Source organism: Sus scrofa, chromosome 14 (assembly GCF_054392235.1).
Source record: "Sus scrofa isolate SSC_HxYL_T2T_F1_AM1 chromosome 14, Sscrofa_HxYL_maternal_Yorkshire_Landrace_v2.0, whole genome shotgun sequence".
In the NCBI taxonomy this organism is placed as follows: Eukaryota; Metazoa; Chordata; class Mammalia; order Artiodactyla; family Suidae; genus Sus; species Sus scrofa.
The window spans coordinates 72,103,278-72,126,294 of NC_139396.1; the positions used below are offsets into that span (position 1 = coordinate 72,103,278).

At 58.2% G+C, this 23,017-nt stretch overlaps 1 protein-coding gene across 2 annotated transcripts; it reads left to right on the forward strand.

Annotated features, from left to right (window-relative positions):
* Nucleotides 1-80: 80 nt before the first annotated feature.
* Nucleotides 81-11,502, forward strand: SCARF2 (scavenger receptor class F member 2). Of its 2 annotated transcripts, none has more exons than XM_021072793.2 (11): nucleotides 81-414; nucleotides 5,104-5,162; nucleotides 5,262-5,363; nucleotides 5,551-6,070; nucleotides 6,174-6,392; nucleotides 6,529-6,657; nucleotides 7,188-7,291; nucleotides 7,364-7,481; nucleotides 7,749-7,864; nucleotides 8,912-9,064; nucleotides 9,821-11,502. In XM_021072793.2, exons 1-11 carry the CDS (start codon nucleotides 119-121, stop codon nucleotides 10,732-10,734), a joined length of 2,730 nt encoding a protein of 909 aa, XP_020928452.2. In that variant the 5' UTR covers nucleotides 81-118; the 3' UTR covers nucleotides 10,735-11,502. The 2 variants fall into 2 exon arrangements, with proteins under 2 accessions (XP_020928452.2, XP_084850214.1); XM_084994088.1 differs by lacking the exon at nucleotides 5,551-6,070 and adding an exon at nucleotides 2,230-2,309 and having other exon boundaries at nucleotides 181-414.
* The last annotated feature ends 11,515 nt before the right edge of the window (nucleotides 11,503-23,017 follow it).

Sequence of the window (23,017 nt, forward strand, 5' to 3'; positions counted from 1 at the left end):
GCCGCGTGGGGGCGGGGGCCGTGCGGAGGGGCGGCGGCGCGGCCAGAGGGTGGGGTCTGGCGCGCGGGGCGGGCGCTGCCGCCTGGCCGGCCGCGGCTGGCCCGGGATCAGGGAGCCGATGTGGAATTTCCTGCCCGGCCCGGCGCCCCTCCTGCCGCCCCCCGCCCGGCCGCGCACTCCGCTTCCGGCCGCTCTCGCTTGCGGCCGCACCCGCGCCCGCCCCGCGCCTGCCCCGCGCCGCATGGAGGGCGCAGGGCCCCGGGGGGCCGGGCCGGCGCGGCGCCGGGGAGCCGGGGGGCCGCCGCCGCGGTTGCTGCCGCCGCCACCGCTGCTACTGTTGCTCTGGCTGTTGCCCGGCCCCGCGGCGCCCCAGGAGCTGAGCCCGCGCGGCCGCAACGTGTGCCGCGCGCCCGGGTAGGAGCCGGCCGGGCTGGGGAAGGGAGCCGAAGGGGACGCCCAGGACCGGGGGGAGGGGGCGCCCGGGACCTCTCTGCGCCAAACGCGCGGGCCTCTCTGGCGGGCCTCGCCGACACCGGCTCCGCTCCAGGCCGAGCTAGGGCGCCGGGCCACGACGGTGCGTCCGAGGATACACCGGACGAGGAGACAGCGAAGGGAAAGCGGAGGACTGTGGGCGCTCGGAGGGCTGACACAGGGTGTCCGAGATTTTAGACCCAGAAAAAGGGACCCTTGGGCCGGGCAGTGAAGGCCATAAGTCAGGAAGGGCATTTCAAGCCCATGGCATGGCATGGCATGCTCAGGAGCCCAGGCACACGAGTGTGGCTAGAGCCAGGATGAAGGGACGGTGAGGGTCCAGGGGAGATGGAGCGGCGCTCCTGAAAGAAGGGAGCCGAGGAGGACTTAAGGCAGGCGAGACTCGGAAGGACAGAACAGTCTTAGGAGGAGCGGGCTCGGGTGGGAGGAAGGTAGTAACGGAGGTGGGCATCGAGAAGGCTGCGCTCAGAGTGGACCAGAAGCAGGGATCGAAAAGACAATGCCCTGCGCCGGCGCCGGCATCGGGAGGATGTGGACCTCCCGGGTAGGAATACCAGGTGTGGGAGGGGCGGCGCCGAGGTGGGGCGCCCCAAGGAGCTGACTGGGGAAGCGTGTGGAACAGGAGGGGACAGGCCTTGCCCGAGGGCGGCAGGCCCAGGACTCTGCGCAGAGGGCGAAGAGCACAGGCCAAGACCCAGGAGTGGACGCAGGGGTCGGAGGACCTGGTGGGCCCCTTTAAGAGGCCATTTCGAGGTCAAGGGCATCTCCACGCGGGGGCAAGAAGCCTGTGTGTGGGGGTGCCTTGACCTGTGCCGGGGGCGCCGGGTGGACAGGAAGCTGGAGGGGCAGCCACCGGCTCCTAGCGGGTGCAGTAGGGACGCCCTGGGCCGCAGAGCCCAGGGGGCCGCGTCCGGGGGCAGGGCGGTCGCCGCAGACAAGGGGCTGTGAGGGGCCGCGCGGGGTTTCCAAGCTCAGATCCCGAGGCGCGCAGACCCCTCCCCGCTGCGAGCTCCGCCTCCGGGCGGGGGCCGGCCTGGCCCGCCATCTGCTTCACATCGACGCCGCCGCCGCCTCCCGGGCCTCCCGGGCCTCCCCGGCCCCAGGAATGCAGTGGCGGAGGCGGGCGGGGCTGCCTGGAGAGGGGGAGGGCACGATCGCCAGCGGCCCTGTCCTACCGCCTAGGCCCCTCCTTCCCTGTGGGGGTCCATGCTGGGGGATCCGATGGCAGCCTGGAGCGGTCGGGAGCCTGCTCCCACTCCCCCTCTCCGGAGACCTCCCCACGAGGCGGTCTGTTCCCGTAGCCTGGAGTCTGGGCTGGGTTTCAGATGCTGGTGTCACCTTTCCCCATCTGAGTAGCCTTGGGCAAATGGCTTAACCTCTCTGAGCCTGTCTCCACCTCTGTCAACTGAGGTTGGTGGTGGTACCCACCTCATGCGGGAGAGGGTGGATGGCTGATTGTGACCCTGGGTGGAGCTGGTTAATGGTCATCTCTTTCATTACCTTCCCAAGGCTGGGCCTTGTAAGGCTCACACTCGAGGTTCCCTTCGCCCCTGTGGCAGGAGGACCAGGGAGGGAAGCCTGCTCTCAGTCAGTAAGATCCCACCACATTACTATGTGCAGGACCGTGGCTGGTGAGGGGTACAGCTGTCTGTGTGGAGGAGACTTTACAGCAAGTCATCTGACATGGAGCAAGGAAGGGCTGGGGAGATTTGCAGCTGGGTGTGCTGTTTCCTTTAGGGTGACTGCGGGAGACCCAAGGAGAGGTGATGAATGAGAGAGGCCCGTGGGAGAGAAGGCAGAGCCCTGTAGTGTCCATGGTGAGGCTCTGAGTGCAGAGGGCCTGGGGGCTGGGCAGAGCTGGGCCGGAAGGTGGAACAGAGGCCAGGGTGAGGGTGGGTGGGTGGGTGGCAGGATGTCTGCCGCCTGGTGAGGACTAGGGCTTTTTGTCTGAGGGCCCCTGAGAACCCCTGGGGGTTTTGCACAGAGAAGGGTGGGACCTGACCTGGGTTGACTGCCAGGTGGCAGATGGACTGGGAACAGGAGGGCAGAAGGTGGGATCATTGAGGTGGAGGGGGGTGGCTCTCACCAGTCTAGAGCAGGGCTGGGTGGGGCTGGGGAGAAGTGGCCGGTCCCATCCCAGATCCAGTTTGGAAGGTGGAGCCGGCCGTGTTTCTGGATGGATCTGCTCTGTGAGAGAGCCTGGAAGGATGGGCCTTGCCCTGAGATGGGAAGACTCAGGGTGGGAGAAGGCTGGTGGGGAGGAGGGGCCCCCTCCAGTTCTTCCCAAGGGACCTAGAGTGGACTGTTGTGGGGGGGGTGTGTGTGCAGAAACCAGAGAAGGGATGTCCAGAGGCACAGACACAGAGTCCCAGGGGCTGTGGTGACAGAGGAGCCTCCTGGCTGGACTGGGGAGAAAACGGACAGCCACAGCCGTGGGCACAGTGAGCAGGCAGGGATCTTGGGGAGATTTGCTCCGGTGGCTTGGGTGGGATCAAGATCACTCACGGTTAAATCACCACAGCTTCATTTGCAGTAACTGTGATCTATGGAGGGATGTCTGCTGCACAGTCTGCTTACTGAGGGGCCTGGGCCTGGCTGTGGATTGGCTCCCCAGGTCTCGCCCAAGTATAGGAACTGTCCCAGCACCTGGCCACCTTTCTCTTCATCTCAGTTTCATAAGATCTGGGAGAAGGGGCTCACCAGCCTGGCCTTGTCTGCCAGCTGTCCCAGAAGGAAAGGTCCCACAGACTCGTCCTTCTATTCTTGGTGAACCCACATGGGCTCTGTCCTGCCGGGGTGGGTGGTGGGAAAATTAGGCCTGTTGAATGGAGCCTGGGTGCTGGCCATGCCAGGGGACCAGGTGAGCTCCAGGGCTTTCCAGGCGCCTCTTCAGCCTTGGCAGTGCTCTTAGCTTATGCCAAATGCTGGGCACAGTTTGGCTCTCTTAATCCTCCTGCCAAACCTATGGGTCCTATTCTGCAGATAAAGAGGCAGGGGCTCAGAGAAGTTAAACTCTGTGCCTAAGGTCACACAGCAAGTGGCAGACCCAGGCATTAAATCTAGCTTAGTGTGGCCCAGGCCGGCCAGGATAGAAGGTTGTCAGTGCTCTCAGGCCATCCCAGCTGGCCCTCTGGTGAGACTGCCCACAGGAGGGATGGCCAGAGGTCTCCATCAAGAGACACGGGTTCAGTCAGGCAGAAGAGGCAGGAGGGTGATGGGGCCTTGGACCTGGGTCTCCCTAAAGATGGACACCTCGGAGCCCCAGGGCAGGCTAGGGGTGTGGAGGTAATGGGGGCCAGGAAAACAAGGACTGCTCCGTGTTCCCATCTCTGGTTTCATTTTAATTGTGGAAAATCAGCTGGCCCACTCCCTGAAGTTCAGAATCTTAACGGGTCCTTTTCTCCAGGTCCTATATCTTTGGCCGGAAGGAGAAAAGTCCTTTCCAGGAGAGGGGGCTCCCCTGGGGCCCTGGGGCCCCATCCAGGGTGTGGCAGGAAGGTTGGGAGGGCATCTTCTACATGATATGGGGCAGCTGCAGTCTTCCTCAGGACGTCCCATCCCAGTAGGGACCGCAGGCCTCCTCCCACCTCCACATCCCGGTTCTGTAGAGTCGCATGCTTTGAAGAACCTTCTCCCCGGTGGCTGTGTGCTTGTGGCTGAAGTTCTAGGTCTGCTGGGACCCTGCACACCCGCAGCCTTAATGAATGTCTGTTCCTTCTCAGCCTCCTTTGTGCTGCAGCCTGGGCACAACCCCCCTCCACCCTCTTGGCCCTCGCCAGTGGCCCTGGCTTCACTTGGGCAGGGCAGGCAAATCTTGGTCCCCACACATCCTGTCAGCCTGGGGCATGGGAGGCTGCACCACCCAATATGGGACAGTTATCAAGTTTTTGCCTCCTACTGAGGTAACATCGTATATCTTGTAAAGCCGAATAAAATTCGACAAGGTTCTATAACAGTATAAATAGACGTTCTAATATTGCCTTCCTCCGGCCCTAGTCTCACCCTGGACTCCCTGGGTGTGCCCTGCCCTTCCCAAGGGGACACTCCTCCGTGTCCAAACCCACCTCGTTCACAGGCTGCCCATCCGCCTTGGTGCTTGGTTCCAACCAGGAATCCAGATGTGTCCACCCACACAGCCAGTCCTGGCGATGTCCAGGTCATGTCATATCTGGATCCCTGACACTATGTGGCCAGGCCCCCACCCCCAGGGATGGCCTAGATCTCCGGCATGAGCAAGTCCTGGAGGCTTAGGGTCCTTTGCCCCACCCCCACCTCACTGCTGCCCCTCCTGGGACACTTGGGGTCTTTTCTCAGGCCTAGTGGATGGGGTAGGAAGGTACAGAGGTGTTGGAGGGATCAGGAGTGGCAGGACCCCATGTAGACAGAGGGAACTGGGAAGTTCTTGGAGGTAATCTGCCCTCTGCGGCCTCCTGGTGTCGGCTTTCCAGGAATTTGTGGCTTATTGACTTCCAGTCTCCCGAAGCCACAACAGTGCCAGACACACAGCAGGGCCTTGATAACCACCTCCCTAGGGCCAGGTGGAGGTTGCTGGGGGTCTAGCGAGTACTAGGATTGGGGCTTGGGGCTCAGACGCCCTCTCTTTGCCTGCAGCTCCCAGGAGCTCACTTGCTGCATCGGCTGGAGGCAGCAAGGGGACGAGTGTGGGATCGGTGAGTGGGGCTCACCTGGGCAAGGGGTTGCGGGGCAGGATGAGGAGGGGATAGCGTGAGGGCAGGACTCGCCGCAGCTCAGGCCTCTCTCGTTCGCAGCGGTGTGCGAAGGCAACTCCACGTGCTCGGAGAACGAGGTGTGCGTGCGGCCGGGCGAGTGCCGCTGCCGCCATGGCTACTTCGGGGCCAACTGCGACACCAGTGAGCATGGATCCAGGCTAGAGCTGGGCATTGGGGCGGGATCCCATGGATGGGCGGTGCCTTGGGGTGGGCGGGGTCTCATCCGGGAGTAGGATCCGGCTGGGAGGCGGGGCGCCGGCAGGTTCAGGCTGGGTCCCCTCCCCCTCGCGAGTCCCTGGGTCTCCCACCCTCTCTGCTCGCCCTGCAGAGTGCCCGCGCCAGTTCTGGGGTCCCGACTGCAAGGAGCTGTGTGTTTGCCACCCGCACGGGCAGTGCGAGGACGTGACGGGACAGTGTACGTGTCACGCGCGGCGCTGGGGCGCACGCTGCGAGCATGCGTGCCAGTGCCAGCACGGCGCGTGCCATCCGCGGAGCGGCGCGTGTCGCTGCGAGCCTGGCTGGTGGGGCGCACAGTGCGCCAGCGCGTGCTACTGCAGTGCCACGTCGCGCTGCGACCCACAGACGGGCGCGTGCCTGTGCCACTCAGGCTGGTGGGGCCGCAGCTGCAACAATCAGTGCGCCTGCAACTCGTCGCCGTGCGAGCAACAAAGCGGCCGCTGCCAGTGCCGCGAGCGCACGTTCGGCGCGCGCTGCGAGCGCTATTGCCAGTGCTTCCGTGGCCGCTGCCACCCGGTGGACGGCACGTGCTCGTGTGAGCCCGGCTACCGGGGCAAGTACTGCCGCGAGCCGTGCCCTGCTGGCTTCTACGGCCTGGGCTGCCGCCGCCGGTAAGCGCGGGGCCCAGCCGGTGAGGGGGAAGAGGACGGCCAGGCGGCCGACGGGATTGGGGTGAGGCAACCAGGTCCCCGACCTCTCTCGCCCCTTCTCCAGATGCGGTCAGTGTAAGGGCCAGCAGCCATGCACGGTGGCGGAGGGCCGCTGCCTGACTTGCGAGCCCGGCTGGAACGGCACCAAATGCGACCAGCCGTGCTCCACTGGCTTCTACGGCGAAGGCTGCGGCCATCGCTGCCCGCCGTGTCGCGATGGACACTCCTGCAACCACGTCACTGGCAAGTGCACGCGCTGCAACGCGGGCTGGATCGGTGACCGGTGAGCAACTCGTATGCATATCGGCTCCAGCCACGCAGCCCCCAGCCGGCCTTTCCCAATTGCCCTCCGCGGAGAGCTCTGTGGGGTTTGGGTTCCTTTGCCCTGTTTCCGCTGACGCCCCCTCCCCGCTTCCAAGGTGTGAGACCAAGTGCAGCAATGGCACTTACGGCGAGGACTGCGCGTTCGTGTGCGCCGACTGTGGCAGCGGCCACTGCGACTTCCAGTCGGGACGTTGTCTGTGCAGCCCGGGCGTCCACGGGCCCCAGTGAGTGCCTGGGGACCCAAGGGATTTGAGGGGACTGTATTTGACTCGGGGCTCCAGCCAGACCCCAGGTGCTGCTGCATTGGCTGACTGGGAGAGACCTAGGCTTGGCTGCTCAGCCTTGGCCCCCATACTTCAGCTCTTTGGGAAAGTTTCCTGCCCTGGGCTGGAGCTGGTGCTCCAGCGGGATCTGGTAACCAGGTCAGCCTGTGGTCAGTGGGCTCCTGAGGACTGCAGGGCCGATGTGACCTCTAGCTGATGTGGAATGAGTAGGGACCTCCACGTACAGCCAAGGGTCTAGTCTGGTAGCCCCTCTTTCCCCAACACAAGAGTAAGACCCAGAAAAATGCACATATTCGTTTCCAAAACATTGAGTGCCCAGGGTGTACTGAAGGTGGGGGTGAACTGCAGTCTCTAGAGACTGGAGCCAGAGAGAGAACCCCAGGCCGGGGCTTGTTTGCTGGGGGCGAGGGCTGGAGGCGTCACCGAGGGCTGCACAGCATTCCCATACCCTTGATCTCGCACCCCCGCAGCTGTAACCTGACGTGCCCACCGGGACTCCACGGCGTGGACTGCGCCCAGGCCTGCAGCTGCCACGAGGACTCTTGCGACCCGGTCACCGGTGCCTGCCGCCTCGGTGAGTGGGAAGGGGCGACTCGGCGGGGTCGCGGGGGCTGCTGGCACCGCGCTGACCCTGTGCCTCCAACAGAGACCAACCAGCGCAAGGGCGTGATGGGTGCAGGAGCGCTGCTCGCCCTGCTCCTCGGCCTGCTGCTTTCGCTGCTCGGCTGCTGCTGCGCCTGCCGCGGCAAGGACCCGGCGCGCGGGTAAGGCTTCGCGGTCCCGCCCTCTCCCGGTTCCCGAGGCGTGGGGTCTGCTGCGCAGTGCGCGGTTCCCCGGCCCTGCCCCCGGGTGGCCCCGCCCTTCGTTAGCTCAGGCCCCGCCCTCCCTGAAGTTAGGCTCCCCGCCAGGCTCCTCTGGCCGTAGGTCCCGCCCCTCTGCTCAGGCCCCGCCCCGAGGTGCGGCTCCGCGGGCTCGCCCCGCCCCCTGGCCCGGCAGGCCACGCCCCTTGGCTCAGGACACCGCCCCCGCAGGGAGCTCACGTTTGGGAGAAAGAAGGCGCCGCAGCGCCTGTGCGGGCGCTTCAGCCGCATCAGCATGAAGTTGCCCCGGATCCCGCTCCGCAGGCAGAAGCTGCCCAAAGTCGTAGGTAAGGATGACGGCGGGGAGGCTTTTGGGAAATGGGTGTGACAGGGTTCGGATGGGAAATGCGAGGATTTTTATGTCGACTTGGGGGACCTGAAAGAACGAGGGAATGGGGATGTCAGGGAACCTATGGAGGAAGAAGGAGTCCTAGGTGTGCAGGCAGGTGTGGGCCCTGTCTCGGTGAGTGTGAGCAGTTGCGTCGGGGGTGGGGGTTGTCTGTGTGGGCGGCCCCTCAGTCTCTGGGAGGGAGTACACTGTTAGTCCTAGTGGGGGCTGAGGGTGGACCGGGTACCTGTGCATGGGAATGCCTGCCGCAAGAAGACCTGCCCCTGCCCGGACTGTGGCTGTACACTGGGTCTCTCCTGGAAGAAAGGAAGGCTGGTCCCTCAGCCCCCACCCTACCTCAGGATGGGGCATGGACGGTGCTTCTCTGTGCCTTTCTGTACTCACACACCACACGAGGTGGGCTCTCTCTGCATCTTTCCCACTTGTTTCCAAAGCTGAGGGGGGTGGGGAAATGAAGATGGAGACAGCTGAGGAAACTTCTGGGTCCATTGGGCAGAGCAGAATCTGTGTTCACAGCTGTAGGGGCTGGACTCCACCTCCTGTTTGTGAGAGGGGGACAGCCAGCCAGCCTCTGGGTTTCCCCATTGTGGGTCTACATCTGTGGAGGTCATGCCTGGGGTGCAGCTTGCTCAAATGGGTCGAGCCAAAGGATGGCCTCACCACTGCATAAAAAATGATGCAAGGCAGGGATTTAAGCATGCTTGGAGGCCCTGCAACCTCTCCTAGCTAGGCGTTGTTTTCCTTTCCAACCTTGGTCAGCTCCCTGGCCGCACATACCAGCTTACACTTTTGAGTACCCTGTTCCCTCTCTTTCTCTTTATCGGGTTCACCTCTGCCCATTCTCCTGTGTTGACCTGGTGTCACTCTGCCTGCTGAATAGCCTGTCTCATCCACCATCTTAGGGTAGGGCTGGTTTAGGTCACTCCATCATTCGGAGCAGAAGGGCTGCTGGGCCCCTGGCAGCTGTGCCTCCCTCCTTCCCCAGTGGCCCATCACGACCTGGATAACACACTCAACTGCAGCTTCCTGGAGCCACCCTCCGGGCTGGAGCAGCCCTCGCCATCATGGTCCTCCCGGGCCTCCTTTTCCTCCTTTGACACCATGGATGAAGGCCCTGTGTACTGCGTTCCCCACGAGGGTGAGTATCCCTCTGCTTGGGCCTTGCTCCTGCCCAGGGAAAGGCTCCAGCTGAACTATCTCTGTGCTCCAAGGGCCAGGCAGCATTGGGAGGAAGAGCTGGTGACACTGTTCTTGGGGAGTGGACTCGTGGCTGAGGCTGCAGAACAGACCTCTGTGCTGCCCAGCACCAGACTGTGGCAGGGTCTGGGGAAGAAGCCAACAGCCCAGGTTCACTTCTTGGGAGACTGGGCAGAGAGAAGGTTCTGGGCCCAGGGAGGAAGTGGCAGAGGAGACAGGAAATGGGGGTCTTCAGGATGTGGGGGAGCACTTGCACCTAAAGACTTGGCTCACAGATCTCAGGACAGAGCCTTCCTGGCTGGGCTTCTGGCCTCACTCCTCCCCTGACCATCCTGGGGGAGCTTGGGCAGGTGACTCCCTTGGAGCCTTAGAAAGCCTTTATCTTAAAGAAGGATACTGGATGGAAGGTCAAATCTGGTGATGGTGGCCTCCCAGGCCAGGGATGTGCTGGGGCAGGGGTGAGAGGCCAAGCAGAGATTGGGATTCCAGCCCAGGAATCATGCCCCTCCACCCCAGCCCTAGGCTTTGGGGCTCTGAGCTAAGTTGTGGTTAGTGCAGTGAATGTGCCAGGTCTGTCTGGATGCCAGGGCGACTGGGTGCCAGCTGGGGCGGGGAGGAGGAAGCAAGGGTTTGCTCCTGGAGGCGGGAGGGTCCAGCTCTTTCCAGAGGCGGTGACCGCCTGTTCTTCCCTTGTCAGAGGCGGCAACGGAGAGCCAGGACGCAGAGGCCCCCACCGCCCCTGCCTCCGCTGAGACGCTGGCGCAGTCCCCTGCGCCGGTGGCCACGCCGGCGCCCGCGGAGGAGGCGACGCCCCTCCCTGCGTCCTCCGACAGTGAGCGGTCGGCGTCAAGCGGGGACGGGCCGGGAGGGGCGCTGTATGCGCGCGTGGCCCGGCGCGAGGCCCGGCCGGCCCGGGTCCGGGGCGAGGCCCGAGGCTTGTCGCTTTCGCCATCGCCCGAGCGCAGGAAGCCGCCGCCACCCGACCCCGCCACCAAGCCCAAGGTGTCCTGGATCCATGGCAAGCACGGCGCCGCCGCCGCGGCCCGTGCGCCCTCGCCGCTCCCCGCGGGCCCCGAGGCCGCGCCCAGCCCCAGCAAGAGAAAACGGACGCCCAGCGACACATCAGCGCGGCCAGAGGAGCCCGGCAGCCCCAGGGCCCGCGACCCGACGCCGCGGCACCCGGGGCTGGCTGAGGAGGGGCCGGCCCTCGCCTCGCCCTCGCCGCCCCGGGCTCGGGCACGGGGCCGCGGCCCCGGCCTCCCAGAGCCAACGGACGCTGGCGGTCCCCCGCGCAGCGCGCCCGAGGCCGCCTCCATGCTGGCCGCCGAGCTACGTGATAAGACTCGCAGCCTAGGCCGCGCCGAGGGGGCCTTAGGCACGCAGGTCCCCCGAGAGAAGCCCGCGCCGCCGCAAAAGGCCAAGCGCTCGGTGCCTCCTGCCTCGCCGGCGCGCGCGCCCCCTGCTCCTGAGGCCCCAGGGCCGGAGAAGGCGGCGGCTGGCGCTCCTGGAACCGATACCCCTCGAAAGAAGACCCCCATCCAGAAGCCGCCGCGCAAGAAGAGCCGGGAGGTGGTGGGCGAGCCAGGCCGGGCAGGCGCACCCACCCTGTAGTAGGGCTGCCCGGCCGTGCCTGCAGCTTCCCTGGCTTAGCAGCGCTGCTTGACACCCCGCATCCCGCGCCGCCCAGCGTCTCCCGCCGGGGCTCAGCCCGGAGCGCCTGGCGGGAGCCTGCGTTCTCACTGGCGCAGGCTCAGGGGCCCTCCCGAATGGGGCCCTGTGTTCGGGCAGGAAGCCCATTCCAGTGGCCAAGGCCTGACAGACGCTTCGCTGGCCCCTCCCTTCCCATGGCCTAGCTGCGGAGGGCTCGCACCAGCCCGGGTCTCAAAGGCTAAGGACCTGAGGGTTCTGCCTAGAGAACAGCTCTTACTGGCCCAGAGTGCCTTGGCTGAGGCCAGAAGCACTTCCGCCCTGGCTGCCTCTTACTGGCCAGGGCCTGGCGCCTCTGGCTGGAGGCTTCCTTCCACCACCCTAGCCAGAGGCTGCTTCCACAGCTGAGCTCCAGGGCATCTGGTTGACCAGAGCCTGGGGAGGAGGGCTGGTCTCTGCTCCTCATGGGGTTTGGCTGTCCCCCCCTTCCCCCAACATGCTCTCCCAGCCCCAGCCTCCCCAGCCCTGACCCCTCAGCTGTCGAGCTGGTTTTGATGGCCTCCCACCACCCCACACGCCTGGGAATCCTAGGGGCGACTCCAGTGGCCTGAGGAGACATATTTATAGGCCCCCGGCAGGGCTGCTCCCACCCCATCCGGGTGCCCCAGGATGGGCTTCTCCCGGCCGGGGCTTGGCCAAAGCTTACTTAATAAAGTGCCTTTCCCCACTGTGCTCTGACTGCTTCCTGTCTGTTGGGTTTCGGATAGGATGTCCCCCAAAAGAAATTGTATGTTACTTCTTTGAGCCTGAACTCACACCCCCACAACTCCATGACTGAAGTGGAGCTTGGAAGCCCAGTTTTGGATCTCCCAGTACCACATTGGAAGTGGGTCACAACCATCTGCCTATCCTTCACTTGTTTATCAATTTTCTTGGGCGCCCGCCCTGGGCTGCCCCATCCTGGACTGGCAGCCTGGGACTGGCAGGGTGGGCAGGAACAGATAGGGTGGTGCCCTGGGCTGCGTGGGACCGCTTCTGACCTGTGCTTCCACCGCTGGCCATTGCTGTTCCACTTGGGGCCCCAAGTTGTTTGGTGTGGCTGGGGCAGGTCAGAGGCTGAGGTCAGGGGGCAGCAAGCCACGGGCACAGCCTCTAGCCAGGCCGCGTCTGGCACTGCACAGAGCCCCGCTGTCCGTCTCAATGGGCTCCCTGTCCTCGGCCGGAAACTCTCCCCCCTAGTCCACCCGCCCTTGGGAGTGGGGGCACAGTTCTGGCCTGGATCCCTGGCTGGCCTCCCAGCCAGCCCCCGCTGCCCCGCCTCAGCCTGGCCTTCTTTCTGTGGCCATTTGTCCCAGTGTCTTTGCTGCTTCTGGCCCTCAGGCAGGCCTTGCAAGTGGCCTCCCTGAGCTACAAAGTCTTACCTTTCTACGGTGCTTCTGGGCCCTTCCCCTCCCTGCCTCTGCCCAGTGGGCCTCTTCCTCCTCTTTTGGGGCCGAGATTCTCTGATCATCTCCCCACCCCCACCCCCATCCCACAGTCCCCCGCATGACAGCACTCTGACTGGTGCTGGCAGCTCAAGGAGCTCACCTGGCACCTCTCTTGCCCTCTGGCTGGATGCCACAGGGAGCTCAACGTTGGTGACCCATATGGGGCTGAGCCTCCAGAGCCGAGACGGCCTCACGCCACGGGCAGGACATCTGGTGCTGCTTCTGAGGCTGGAGTCCCTGCACCTGGCCTGGTCAGGCAGCATGTGGAATGCAGGCTCCCTGTCCCCAGGGCATGCACTTCCCTTGAGCCAGCCGGGCACCCTCCCAGCCATGGCCCTGTGCCCGGTCAGCCTCTGATCCCTTTCGGCACCAGGCCATGTTGGCTTCTGCGGCTGAGCACACAGACTTCAAGTTGGCCAGAAGGGGAAGATGACCAGCTGGGCCCAGCCAGGGTCGGTCAGTGACCGAGGATGGTGGAGAGCAGGGCAGTGGTTCGGGCCCCAGAGCACCCCCACTAATATGCACTACCCTGCCGCTCCCTGCCCCTCACCCCCAGCCTTGGCTCTCTGTCTCCCCCTGGCGACCAGAGCAGTCACATCGTTGGCCAGGGCTTTCCTGGGGCCCCTCCTCTCTCTGCACTGGGAGCTTCCAGGCCTCCCAGACCCTGACCTTCAGGACCCTGCCTGGGTAGGTGCCTCACAGAGCAGGGGTACCACCAGCATTTCCGCCCTAGAGTCGTGGCCTAGAGGCCAGGTAGGACCCAGGCTAAGAAGCCCCCAGGAAGATCCGGGTGCTTCGTCAGGAGAAGCTGCCGGACCCCTCCCCACCCCCTTGGGCCTGCGGCAGTGCCAGCTCCAGGGAAGGCGCCACAAAAGGGAACCGCGGCTGCTGGAACCTCCGTTGCCATGGGGACGGGACCACAGGACCCACATCTGGTAGCGATTGAGAAGGAAAAATGATGAGTCGTGGAAAAGGCAAATATTTTTTGTAACACAGCGCACAAAGGAGCAGGAGGCATGTGCTGCTGGAGAAGGCCTGGGCCACTGGGTCTCAGGCTGGGACAGAGTACGCCCCCCAGAGGCAGGATACACGCACACACATGCACACACATGCACAGAAACACACACACACCAAAACATACCCACACCCACAACCAGACCCAGAGAAAGACAGAAACTCACTGCCGGTACACAGCCCTCCAGATGGAAATGGACAGGCCCTCCAACACAAGCACACCAAAATGCTGAGACAGAAGCCCTGCCACACTGCATGCACGCCTCAGGAGGAGCAGTGAGACACTTGGAAAGATGCACATGCTATGACAAACACACATGAACAGCTGCCACCCAAGCACAGGGAAACACACTCGTCCTGTGAGATACAACCATAGCAAAAAAGACAGCAACATATACAATCTCACCAGGCACGGGGACACTGAGACTGACACAACTCTGCAACACAAAACACACACCCCAACCTACAGAAGCCTCAAGAGACACAGTCCCCACCACACACTCACACTCCGCTGGGCCCACAGCAGCACCAAGAGGCACTCACTCAGCAGCCACATTCACTCTTCCGGTGTGCCCATCGAGACACTCATGCCACAGGATGCACAAAAATATGGGACATACATGTGTCCCCCTGATCCACGGGAACATGGAGACACTACCTTAGAAAAAAACACACATCATTTGACACAGAAACAGAGAGGTGGACAAACCAAGGCACACACATCCCATAGCAAACACACTTGGGGCAGAGCCTCAACAGCCATGCGCGGCCCATGGCCTGGGTGAAGGCCGAGGGACCCTCCCCTACAACACGTACATGCCACATGCTCGTGCACACCTCGCACTATGAGCATAGATGCCAGGCCTGCCCGCACCCTGGGGACACTTGGGCCACCAAGGCAGGCAAACGGGGGGAAACACGTACAATCCATGGGCATGTGCCACTGAGACAGGATGGCGATACTGATTTATCTGAGTCCTGAAAAGCAGTGATGTTGAGGTTGCACCCTCTGTGCCCAGAGCAGCCCACACGGACAGGCTTCGTTGCCAGCACACATGCCAGAGTGCCAAACCCCCTGCGTTCTTCCTTGCGACTCTCACCCAGAACTAAACCATTCTGATTGTGGCGTTTCCACCTTGGCCCCCAGCTCATCCCAGGTAGTTCCCTCCTGCCTCCATCTGGCCCTGGAGTCCCTAGGACCTGGGCTCCAGTCTCTTGCCCGTCAGGAGCATGGTAAGAATTTGAGTTTGATACTTTTTGAGGATTTGATTTCTGGAGCCAGATTTTTTTGTTTGTATGGGGTCTTGTGTCTGTTAGTCTTTTTGTTTGTCTGTGTTGAGCTTAAATCAATTAAGAGTACCTGCTGGGAGTTCTCTTGTGTCTCAGCAGGTTAGGACCCTGACATAGTGTCCGTGAGAATGCGGGTTCGATCCCTGGCCTAGCTTAGTGGGTTAAGGATCCAGTGTTGCTGTGAGCTGTGGTGTAGATCACAGATGTAGCTTGGAACTTCCATATGCCGCTGATGTGCCCCTAAAAAGGCCAAAAAAAAAAAAAAAAAGAAGAAGAAGAAGAAGAAGGAAAAAGTTGTTGGTCAGAGGGAGGTGTCAAGGGTTTCACTGGGTGTGTAAGGACTGTGGGCTGCATACTGGACTTGGAGGCAGCCCTTGGTCCAAGAGCCATGGAAACATGTCTGTGGTTGTGTAGTGACATCCAGGAGCTGCTGTGGGATTGTGTCACCCCAGAGGAAGCTGCTGTATACATCCCAATGAAAGACATTTCAGTGCTTTCCCCCCTTCAAATTATGTTTGTAATGTTCCCTGATTTGGAGTTCCCATCATGGCGCAGTGGTTAACGAATCTGACTAAGAACTATGAGATTGCAGGTTCAATCCCTGGCCTTGCTCAGTGGGTTGAGGATCCCGCGTTGCTGTGAGCTGTGGTGCAGGTTGCAGATGCGGCTTGGATCCCATGTTGCGGTGGCTCTGGCATAGGTTGGTGGCTACAGCTCCGATTAGACCCCTAGCCTGGGAATCTCCATATGCCGAGGGAGTGGCCCTAGAAAAGGCAAAAAGACAAAAAAAAAAAAATGTTCCCTGATTCTTTAAAGTATTAACAAAAAGGCTGATATACCTCAGAGCTCAGCTGATGAGACTTGTAATCACAGATCTTGTAGGCGGTTAGGATGGCAGCATGATGCTGAATCAGGTGTTCAGCTCTTTGACATTCCAAGACCAAAGCCAAAGCTAAATAGCATAATATGATTTAACAGAAAAACAAGGCATGATCTTCAGTCCTTCAGTTTTCATTACACCAGAACAGACTAAAATTCATATATGTATTTTGTCTTTTTAGGTCTGCCCTTGCAGCATATGGAAGTTCCCAGGCTAGAGGTCAAATCGGAGCTGCAGCTGCCGGCCTACACCACATCCACAGCAATGCAGGTTCCTTAACCCACTGAGCAAGGCCAGGGATCAAACCTGAGACCTCCTAGATACAAGTCAGATTCATTTCCACTGAGCCACGATGGGAGCTCCTAAAAATCATATTGTCTTGGCCATTTTTTTTTCAGAGTGTTTTCCTTTCCACCTCGATTTTATTTTTTGTTTTTAGGGCTGCACCCAAGGCATATGGAAGTTCCCAGACTAGGGGGTTGAATCGGAGCTATAGCTGCCGGCCTATGCCACAGCCACAGCCACCGGTTCACAGAAGCAGAAGGTACAGAGATTTCCACATATGCTCTGCCCCGCCTCTCCCACTATCAACACCCCCCACCCACAGCGACATTTGTTATAACTGATGAACCTCCGCTGACACCTCACCACCACCTTGAGCCCTCGGTTCACATTGAGGGTCACTCCTGTTGTTGCACACGCTATGCGTTTGGACAACTGTAGAATGAGGTGTGTCCATCACCACAGGGTCAGTGACCCAGAGCAGTCCTGTGGCTCTAAAATCCTTCTGGGCTCCACCTACTCACCTACCCCCAACCACTCATCCTTTCACTGTCTCCAGTTTCCCTTTTCCAGAGGCCACATAGTTGGAATTACACATTGTGTGGCCTTTTCAGACCGGCTTCTTTCAATTAGCAACATGCATTGAGGTTATCTCCAGGCTTTTCATGGCTCGATGTCTCGTTTCTTTGCAGCGCCCAGTACTACGCTGCATGGACTCCGTTTATTCATAGGTTGCTTCCAGTCACTTTGTGCTCAAGGTCTGACATGCATTTTGAGAAGCGAGATGTTGGTGGGAGGGACAGAGCAGGGAGCGTTCCGAGCAGCTCTGCTATCCTCCGTTTGCGGCCCAGCCGGTGAATTGGGAGCCCCGGCCAGACCGCCCTCCAGGCCGGGAAGTTCTCCTACGAGGTGGGGCGCGGAGGTGGCGCCATCTAGCGGGCGGCGGGCAGCGGCGGCGGCAGCACCTGACCGCGCGGAGAGGAGCCAGCAGGGGCTGCGCTGCCCGGATGCAGGTGCCAGGCCAGGTTGTCCCCAAAGTAGGCGCGGCCAGGGGAGGGGGCCAGAGGGCTAAGCCGTAGCAGTGACGGACGTGGGTGTTATATCACCCGAGATACCCTGTGGGCCTCATCCGCGGACACTGGTCTGGACCTCAGGTGAGACACATTCGTGCTCCCTACTCCCACAGGGGAGTGTGCTGCCCCTGGGCAGTAAGTACTGACTTGTACACTTAAAAACAGGTAAAACTAAAATGTTATGTTATTTGTATTTTATCACAATTTAAATAAATATATTAAGGAGTTCCTGCTGTAGACAAGGGGATAGGCCTTGTCTCTGCAGTGCCTGGATGTGGGTTGATCCCCGCTCTGCACAGTGGGTTAAAGGATCCATTGATGCTGCAGCTGTGAGGTAGGTCACAACCTGCTTGGATTTGATCCCTGGCTTGGGAACTCCATATGTCAGGGGGTGGCCAAAAAAGAAAAATAATATTATTGTATATATAATTATAGCATATTATATATAGTATATATATTGCATACACAGTGTATTTTATAGTGTGTGTGTGTGTATATATATATATACACACACACACACACTCAAAAAAAGAAACAAAAGTGAACATGAGTGGAGTCTGAGGGAGCTGCTGGATTAAGATCTGTATAGAGTACATTAGCCAAATTGTAACAACAGAATTCCAGCCAGGGGAGGATGGAGGGCCTGCAGGGGCCACTTCAGTGGTGTTAACCATAAGGCGCCATTTGTCCTTCCTGGGTTGAAAAACAGGCCAAAGACGGGAATTCCCCTCGGTGGTTAACAAATCTGACTAGCATCCATGAGGATGTAGGTTCGATCCCTGGCCTTGCTCAGTGGGTTGAAGATCTGGTGTTGCCACAAGCTGTGGTGTTGTTCGAACCCTGCGTTGCTGTGGCTGTGGTATAGACCGGCAGTTGTAGCTCCAAATCAACTCCTAGCCTGGGAACCTCCATATGCCATGGGTGCAGCCCTAAAAAAAAAAAAAAAAAAATTTAAGGAATTCCCATCATGGCACAGCAGAAACAAATCCGACTAGGAACCATGAGGTTGCTGGTTCGATCCCTGGACTTGCTCAGTGGGTTAAGGACCTGGCGTTGCTGTGAACTGTGGTGTAGTTTGCAGATGTGGCTCTGATCTGGTGTTGCTGTGGTTGTGACCTAGGCCAGCAGCGAGATCTGAGCCGCGTCCGCAACCTACACCACAGCTCACGGCAAACGCCGGATCATTAACCCACTGAGCAAGGGCAGGGACCGAACCCGCAACCTCATGGTTCCTAGTCGGATTCGTTAACCACTGCGCCACGACGGGAACTCCCATACAACCCCTTCTGCAGCATGCCCTGGGGTTTGCTAAATTCAGCACCCAGCCCTGATTCTTCAAAGTCTTAATAAACTAGGCCTATAAAGTTAGTTCATTAATGTAATAAAAATCAGTCTTGGCCAAACTGGCATCTCACCTGGCAGTGAAATACCAGCTCTGTCTCCCTTCAAGCCAGAAGGAAAACCTGAAACCTGCAGGTAGGTAGTCAGTCAAATAGCCGCCACCTGCTATCACTGGTCAAGCTCGGCGAAGACTTGCACATCCTCCAGGCGCCCGGAGCCTAAACAATGAGATATTTGCTGAGCTCCCTTCCCTTCAGCTGTGTCTACTTGGGGCGGAGCTGATTAAGACAGAGGGAACCACTGATCCTCCAACTGGGCCTGCGCGAACGTGGCCCCTGACCTGCTCCAATCGCCTTGCCCACGCTTCCCACGCTCCTGTCTTCATCCCATAAATCCCCCAGCCCCTCACCTTCCGAGAGGCGGCTCGGAGGTTTGCTGTCTTCACTTTGTTGTTAACCTGGGTGTTTTCATTTGCTTCGTGTCAGGCAAGATGAACCTGGTTAGGTAAGTAACGTAGCAGGCTGGCTGGGAGGTAAGTCCAAGCCCACCCTTTGCCTGTGGCTCACCTGAGGCCCTGTGTGGGCACTGAGAGCCTGTGGGGTCTGGCAGCGGCCCCGTCTGCTTGTTACAGGACCTTCCCTGGATTTCCTCAGGTGCTGAGACCTTCCTCATCTAGTTTGGTTTTGCAGCAAAGAGATAGCTTGAGGGGTTTGGAAGACATCTTTTGGGTAAGTAACCTCATTACAGAATCACACCTTTGCCCAGAAGCCCCAGTGGCTGGAGGTCTGCTTGGCCGGATGCTGGTAGACAACACAAAATGTTTGTGACTGCTAAGATGCCCATGTCTGGGTCAGAGGCCAGGGCTCTGCATTTTGGTCTTGTCACTGTCCTTCTGTGTCTGATGGTCTTCAATGGTTTTTTTGTTTGTTTGTTTTGTTTTTGTTTTTTGTCTTTTTGCCATTTCTTAGGCCGCTCCCATGGCATATGGAGATTCCAAGGCTAGGGGTGGAATTGGAGCTGTAGCCACTGGCCTGCGCCAGAGCCACAGCAACACAGGATCCGAGCCGCGCCTGCAACCTACACCACAGCTCACAGCAACGCAGGATCCTCAACCCACTGAGCAAAGCCAGGGATTGAACCCACAACCTCATGGTTCTTTGTTGGATTCGTTAACCACTGTGCCACGATGGGAACTCCTGGTCTTTGTTGTTAAGATCTGGCTGCTAGAAATTAAGGACCCAGAGGGAGGTGTTTTTTGTTTGTTTGTTTTTTGTTTGTTTTTTTTTTCCCATTTTGGGCCACACCTGTGGCATATGGAAATTCCCAGGCTAGAGGTTGAATCTGAGCTGCAGCTGTTGGTATACACCACGACTCAAGCAAGGCCGGATCCCTAACCCACTGAGCAAGGCCAGGGATCAAACCTGCATCCTCATGGATGCTAGTCAGTTTCATTACCACTGAGCTCCTTCAAAATGGGAAGTGTTAATTCAACACTCCCTTGCAGCTTTGTAGGCTGCATTTTCCAAAATTAAGTGATTTTTCAGTTATGGATCCATGAGAAAAAAATTGTTTTGGTTTTTTCTTTACAGAGCCACACCTGCAGCATATCAAAATTCCTTTGCAACACTGAATCCAGGTCACATTTGCAAACTATGCTGCAGCTCATGGCAACACCAGATCCTTAACCCACTGAGTGAGGCCAGGGATCGAATCTGCATCCTCACAGAGACAACGTCAGGTCCTCAACCACCTGAACCTCAAGGGGAACTCCATTTTTGGTGTTTTTGTTTGTTTGTTTTTGTTTTTTTGCTGTTTGTGATGTTACTATCTAGGGCTCTTGGTTTTTATCAATCAATGGAAATTGATAAGCCAGAAAGGAAAACTTCAGACAAGGCTTTATTGGCTACCTGTTGACTCATTTGAATCTTCCTCGACCCTGTAGGTTGTAGGTTGTATGCTGCTCTTTCTTTTCTTTCTTTTTTTTTTTTCTGCTTTTTAGGGCCACACCTGGGGCATATGGAGGTTCCCAGACTAGGGGTAGAATCAGAGCTATAGCTGCCAGCCATGGCCACCGCCACGCCAGATCTGAGCCGAGTCTGTGACCTACACCACAGCTCACAGCAACACCGGATCCTCAACCCACTGAACCAGGCCAGAGATCGAACTTATGTCCTCATGGATGCTAGTCAGATTCGTTAACAGCTGAGCCATGACGGGAACTCCATATGCTGCTCTTTCGTTCCCAGCCTGTGAGCAACAGCCTCCTGCTGCCCCCCGCCCTCCAAAGTCAAGAAACAAGAAGGGTCTTGGTCTCCCTTTCTCATAGCTGAAACTATGCCACAGCTACGGCAACGCCAGATCCTTTAACCTACTCCATGAGGCCAGGTATCAAACATGGACCTCCACAGTGAGCTGAGCCACTGCTGTGGTGTTCTTAACCCACTGCGCCACAGCGGGAACTCCACATTCTTCAACTTTGGGTTTTATTGGAAGAAAAATATGCCAACTTTAGAGAGATGACTGAATAGAACAGAATCTCCTTTCGTTGATCTCTGCAACCCATGATGTGACCTGGGCAGATATTCAAAATTCATTCAATACCCTCCTTGCCTCAGAAGAACATCGAATGGGGCTTGGCTGGTGCCAGGGAAAGAGGCAGGTTGGCTTCAGGCAGAAGCCCTGGTGACCCAGCTGCAGCAAGCCAAGCTGTGCCAGCAGTGGAGCCTAGTTGGGATGTGGGTGCTGGGGATGGGCCAAAATCCCACCATTCTTGGGATTGTGTTCTTGCAGAGTTGTGAGAGGGGCCAAGACAAAGAAGCCTCAATAATGCCAGGGGAGCTTCTTTGTGGTGCAGTAGGTTAAGGGTCCAGTGTTGTCGCTGCAGTGGCTCAGGTTGCTGCTGTGGCACAGGTTCAATTCCTGGCCCAGGAACTCTGCATGCCACAGGCTTGGCTGAAAACAAGAGTAAAATTAAAGGAGGATACATGAAACTTTAGACTGAAGTCTTGGGAGGATAACCATCTAAAAGGGCAGTTTCATCCTTGCTGGCTTGGCTTATGCAGTGTCCCTCATGACCCCTTCTGCGGGGAAGCTGAAAGGATGCAAATTCTCTGAGCAGGCAAGGGAATCCTTAGATCTTAAGCTGCTTCTCAGGAGGAAGCGGTGAGCCAGAAAGGAACGTGGATGGGATTGCTGCAGAGGTGACTGCAGTTGAAGCACCTTGCCAGATTCCCAGGGTGACTGTTCTTTTCCTTTGTCTCTAACTTCCCAGGCTTGAAAAGACAATTTGGTGATTAGGATTTCTCAAACTTTGGCAAAAGTAGGCAATCTCTGGAGTTGTTGGATGTGTCATCCCAAACCTGTATTTGATCATGCTTACCCCTGGATTGTGCCTGTCACTAATTTTTCTTTTTTCTTTTTAGGGCTGCATCTGCAGCATATGGAGGGCCTCAGGCTAGGGGTCGAATCTGAGCTGTAGCTGCTAGCCTACAGCACAGCCATGGCAGTGCCGGTTCCTTAACCCACTGAACGTGGCCAGGGATTGAACCTGTGTCCTCATGGATGCTAGTCAGATTCGTTTCTGCTGAGCGATGACAGGAACTCTTAATTTTTCAACCCATCTCTAATTTCCCTGAGTTCAGATGTAATATGTCAGATTAGGCTAACTACCTGTTTTTCCTTGACTTAGATGAAATTTGGTGTCCTCCGATAAAAATACATAACCCTGGTGCCGGAGTTCCCGTCGTGGCGCAATGGTTAACGAATCCGACTAGGAACCATGAGGTTGTGGGTTCGGTCCCTGCCCTTGCTCAGTGGGTTAACGATCCGGCGTTGCCGTGAGCTGTGGTGTAGGTTGCAGACGTGGCTCGGATCCCTCGTTGCTGTGGCTCTGGTGTAGGCCGGTGGCTACAGCTCTGATTCAACCCCTAGCCTGGGAACCTCCATATGCTGCAGGAGCAGCCCAAGAAATAGCAAAAAGACAAAAAAACAAAAAAAAAACAAAAAAAAAACAAAACCCTGGTGTCTACCCCTGTTAGTGTCCTACTTGGCCAAAATACTGCAGATGGTACTTATTTTCCCAGCTTAGTCCCTTCCATGTTTAATACCTCAATGTTTCAGCCAAATGGATAATCCAGACACTCCAGCATGTAAAAAGGTAAGATGCGGATCCCTGCCTGATATGTCCTAAATAAAACCCCTATAAAAGCCTAAATTTTTAACAATACATCTGGCATTCTGTGTGCCTCCTCAGGGTACACCTTTTTTTGTTTGTTTGTTGTTTTTTGTTTTTTTTTGGCTGAGCTCATGGAATGCGGAAGTTTTGGGGCCAGAAATTAAACCTGTGCCACAGCCATAAACAGAGCTACAATGCCAGATCCTTAATCTGCTGAGCCATGAGGTAACTCCTGTCTGCAGTTGTGATGACTAGTTTTGGGCCTTTGAATGCCTTGACATCTGGGCTGGGGGTGGTATGTTTATTGGGATCAAAATGGTTATGTGAAGCCAGACAAGAGCATATTCTCAATTTGAGTACTAATAGTTCTATCGCTCAAGACCTTGTCAGGTCTACACCTCTCATCAGCAGGAAGTGGCCATTGTCTGCCTCAAGACTGAGGAATGATCAAAAGATTGGGGGCAGGGTCGATAAGCTGTGGGTAATTGATCAGGTCCACCACTTTGCTGCCACTGATCATTGTAGGACCTGAGTGTCTTCCTGAACATTGAGGTGTTTGCCATGTCATCTTCCAGAGCTTGGAGTCAGCTGTATCTAGTCTGAGTTGAGCTGGATGGGACCCCTGGCCCTCCAAGTGGGCCTGCGAGAGCATCTGCTCTGACTTTTCAAACATGCAGAAGCCTGTAGCCTAGTTATGCCTGAGCAG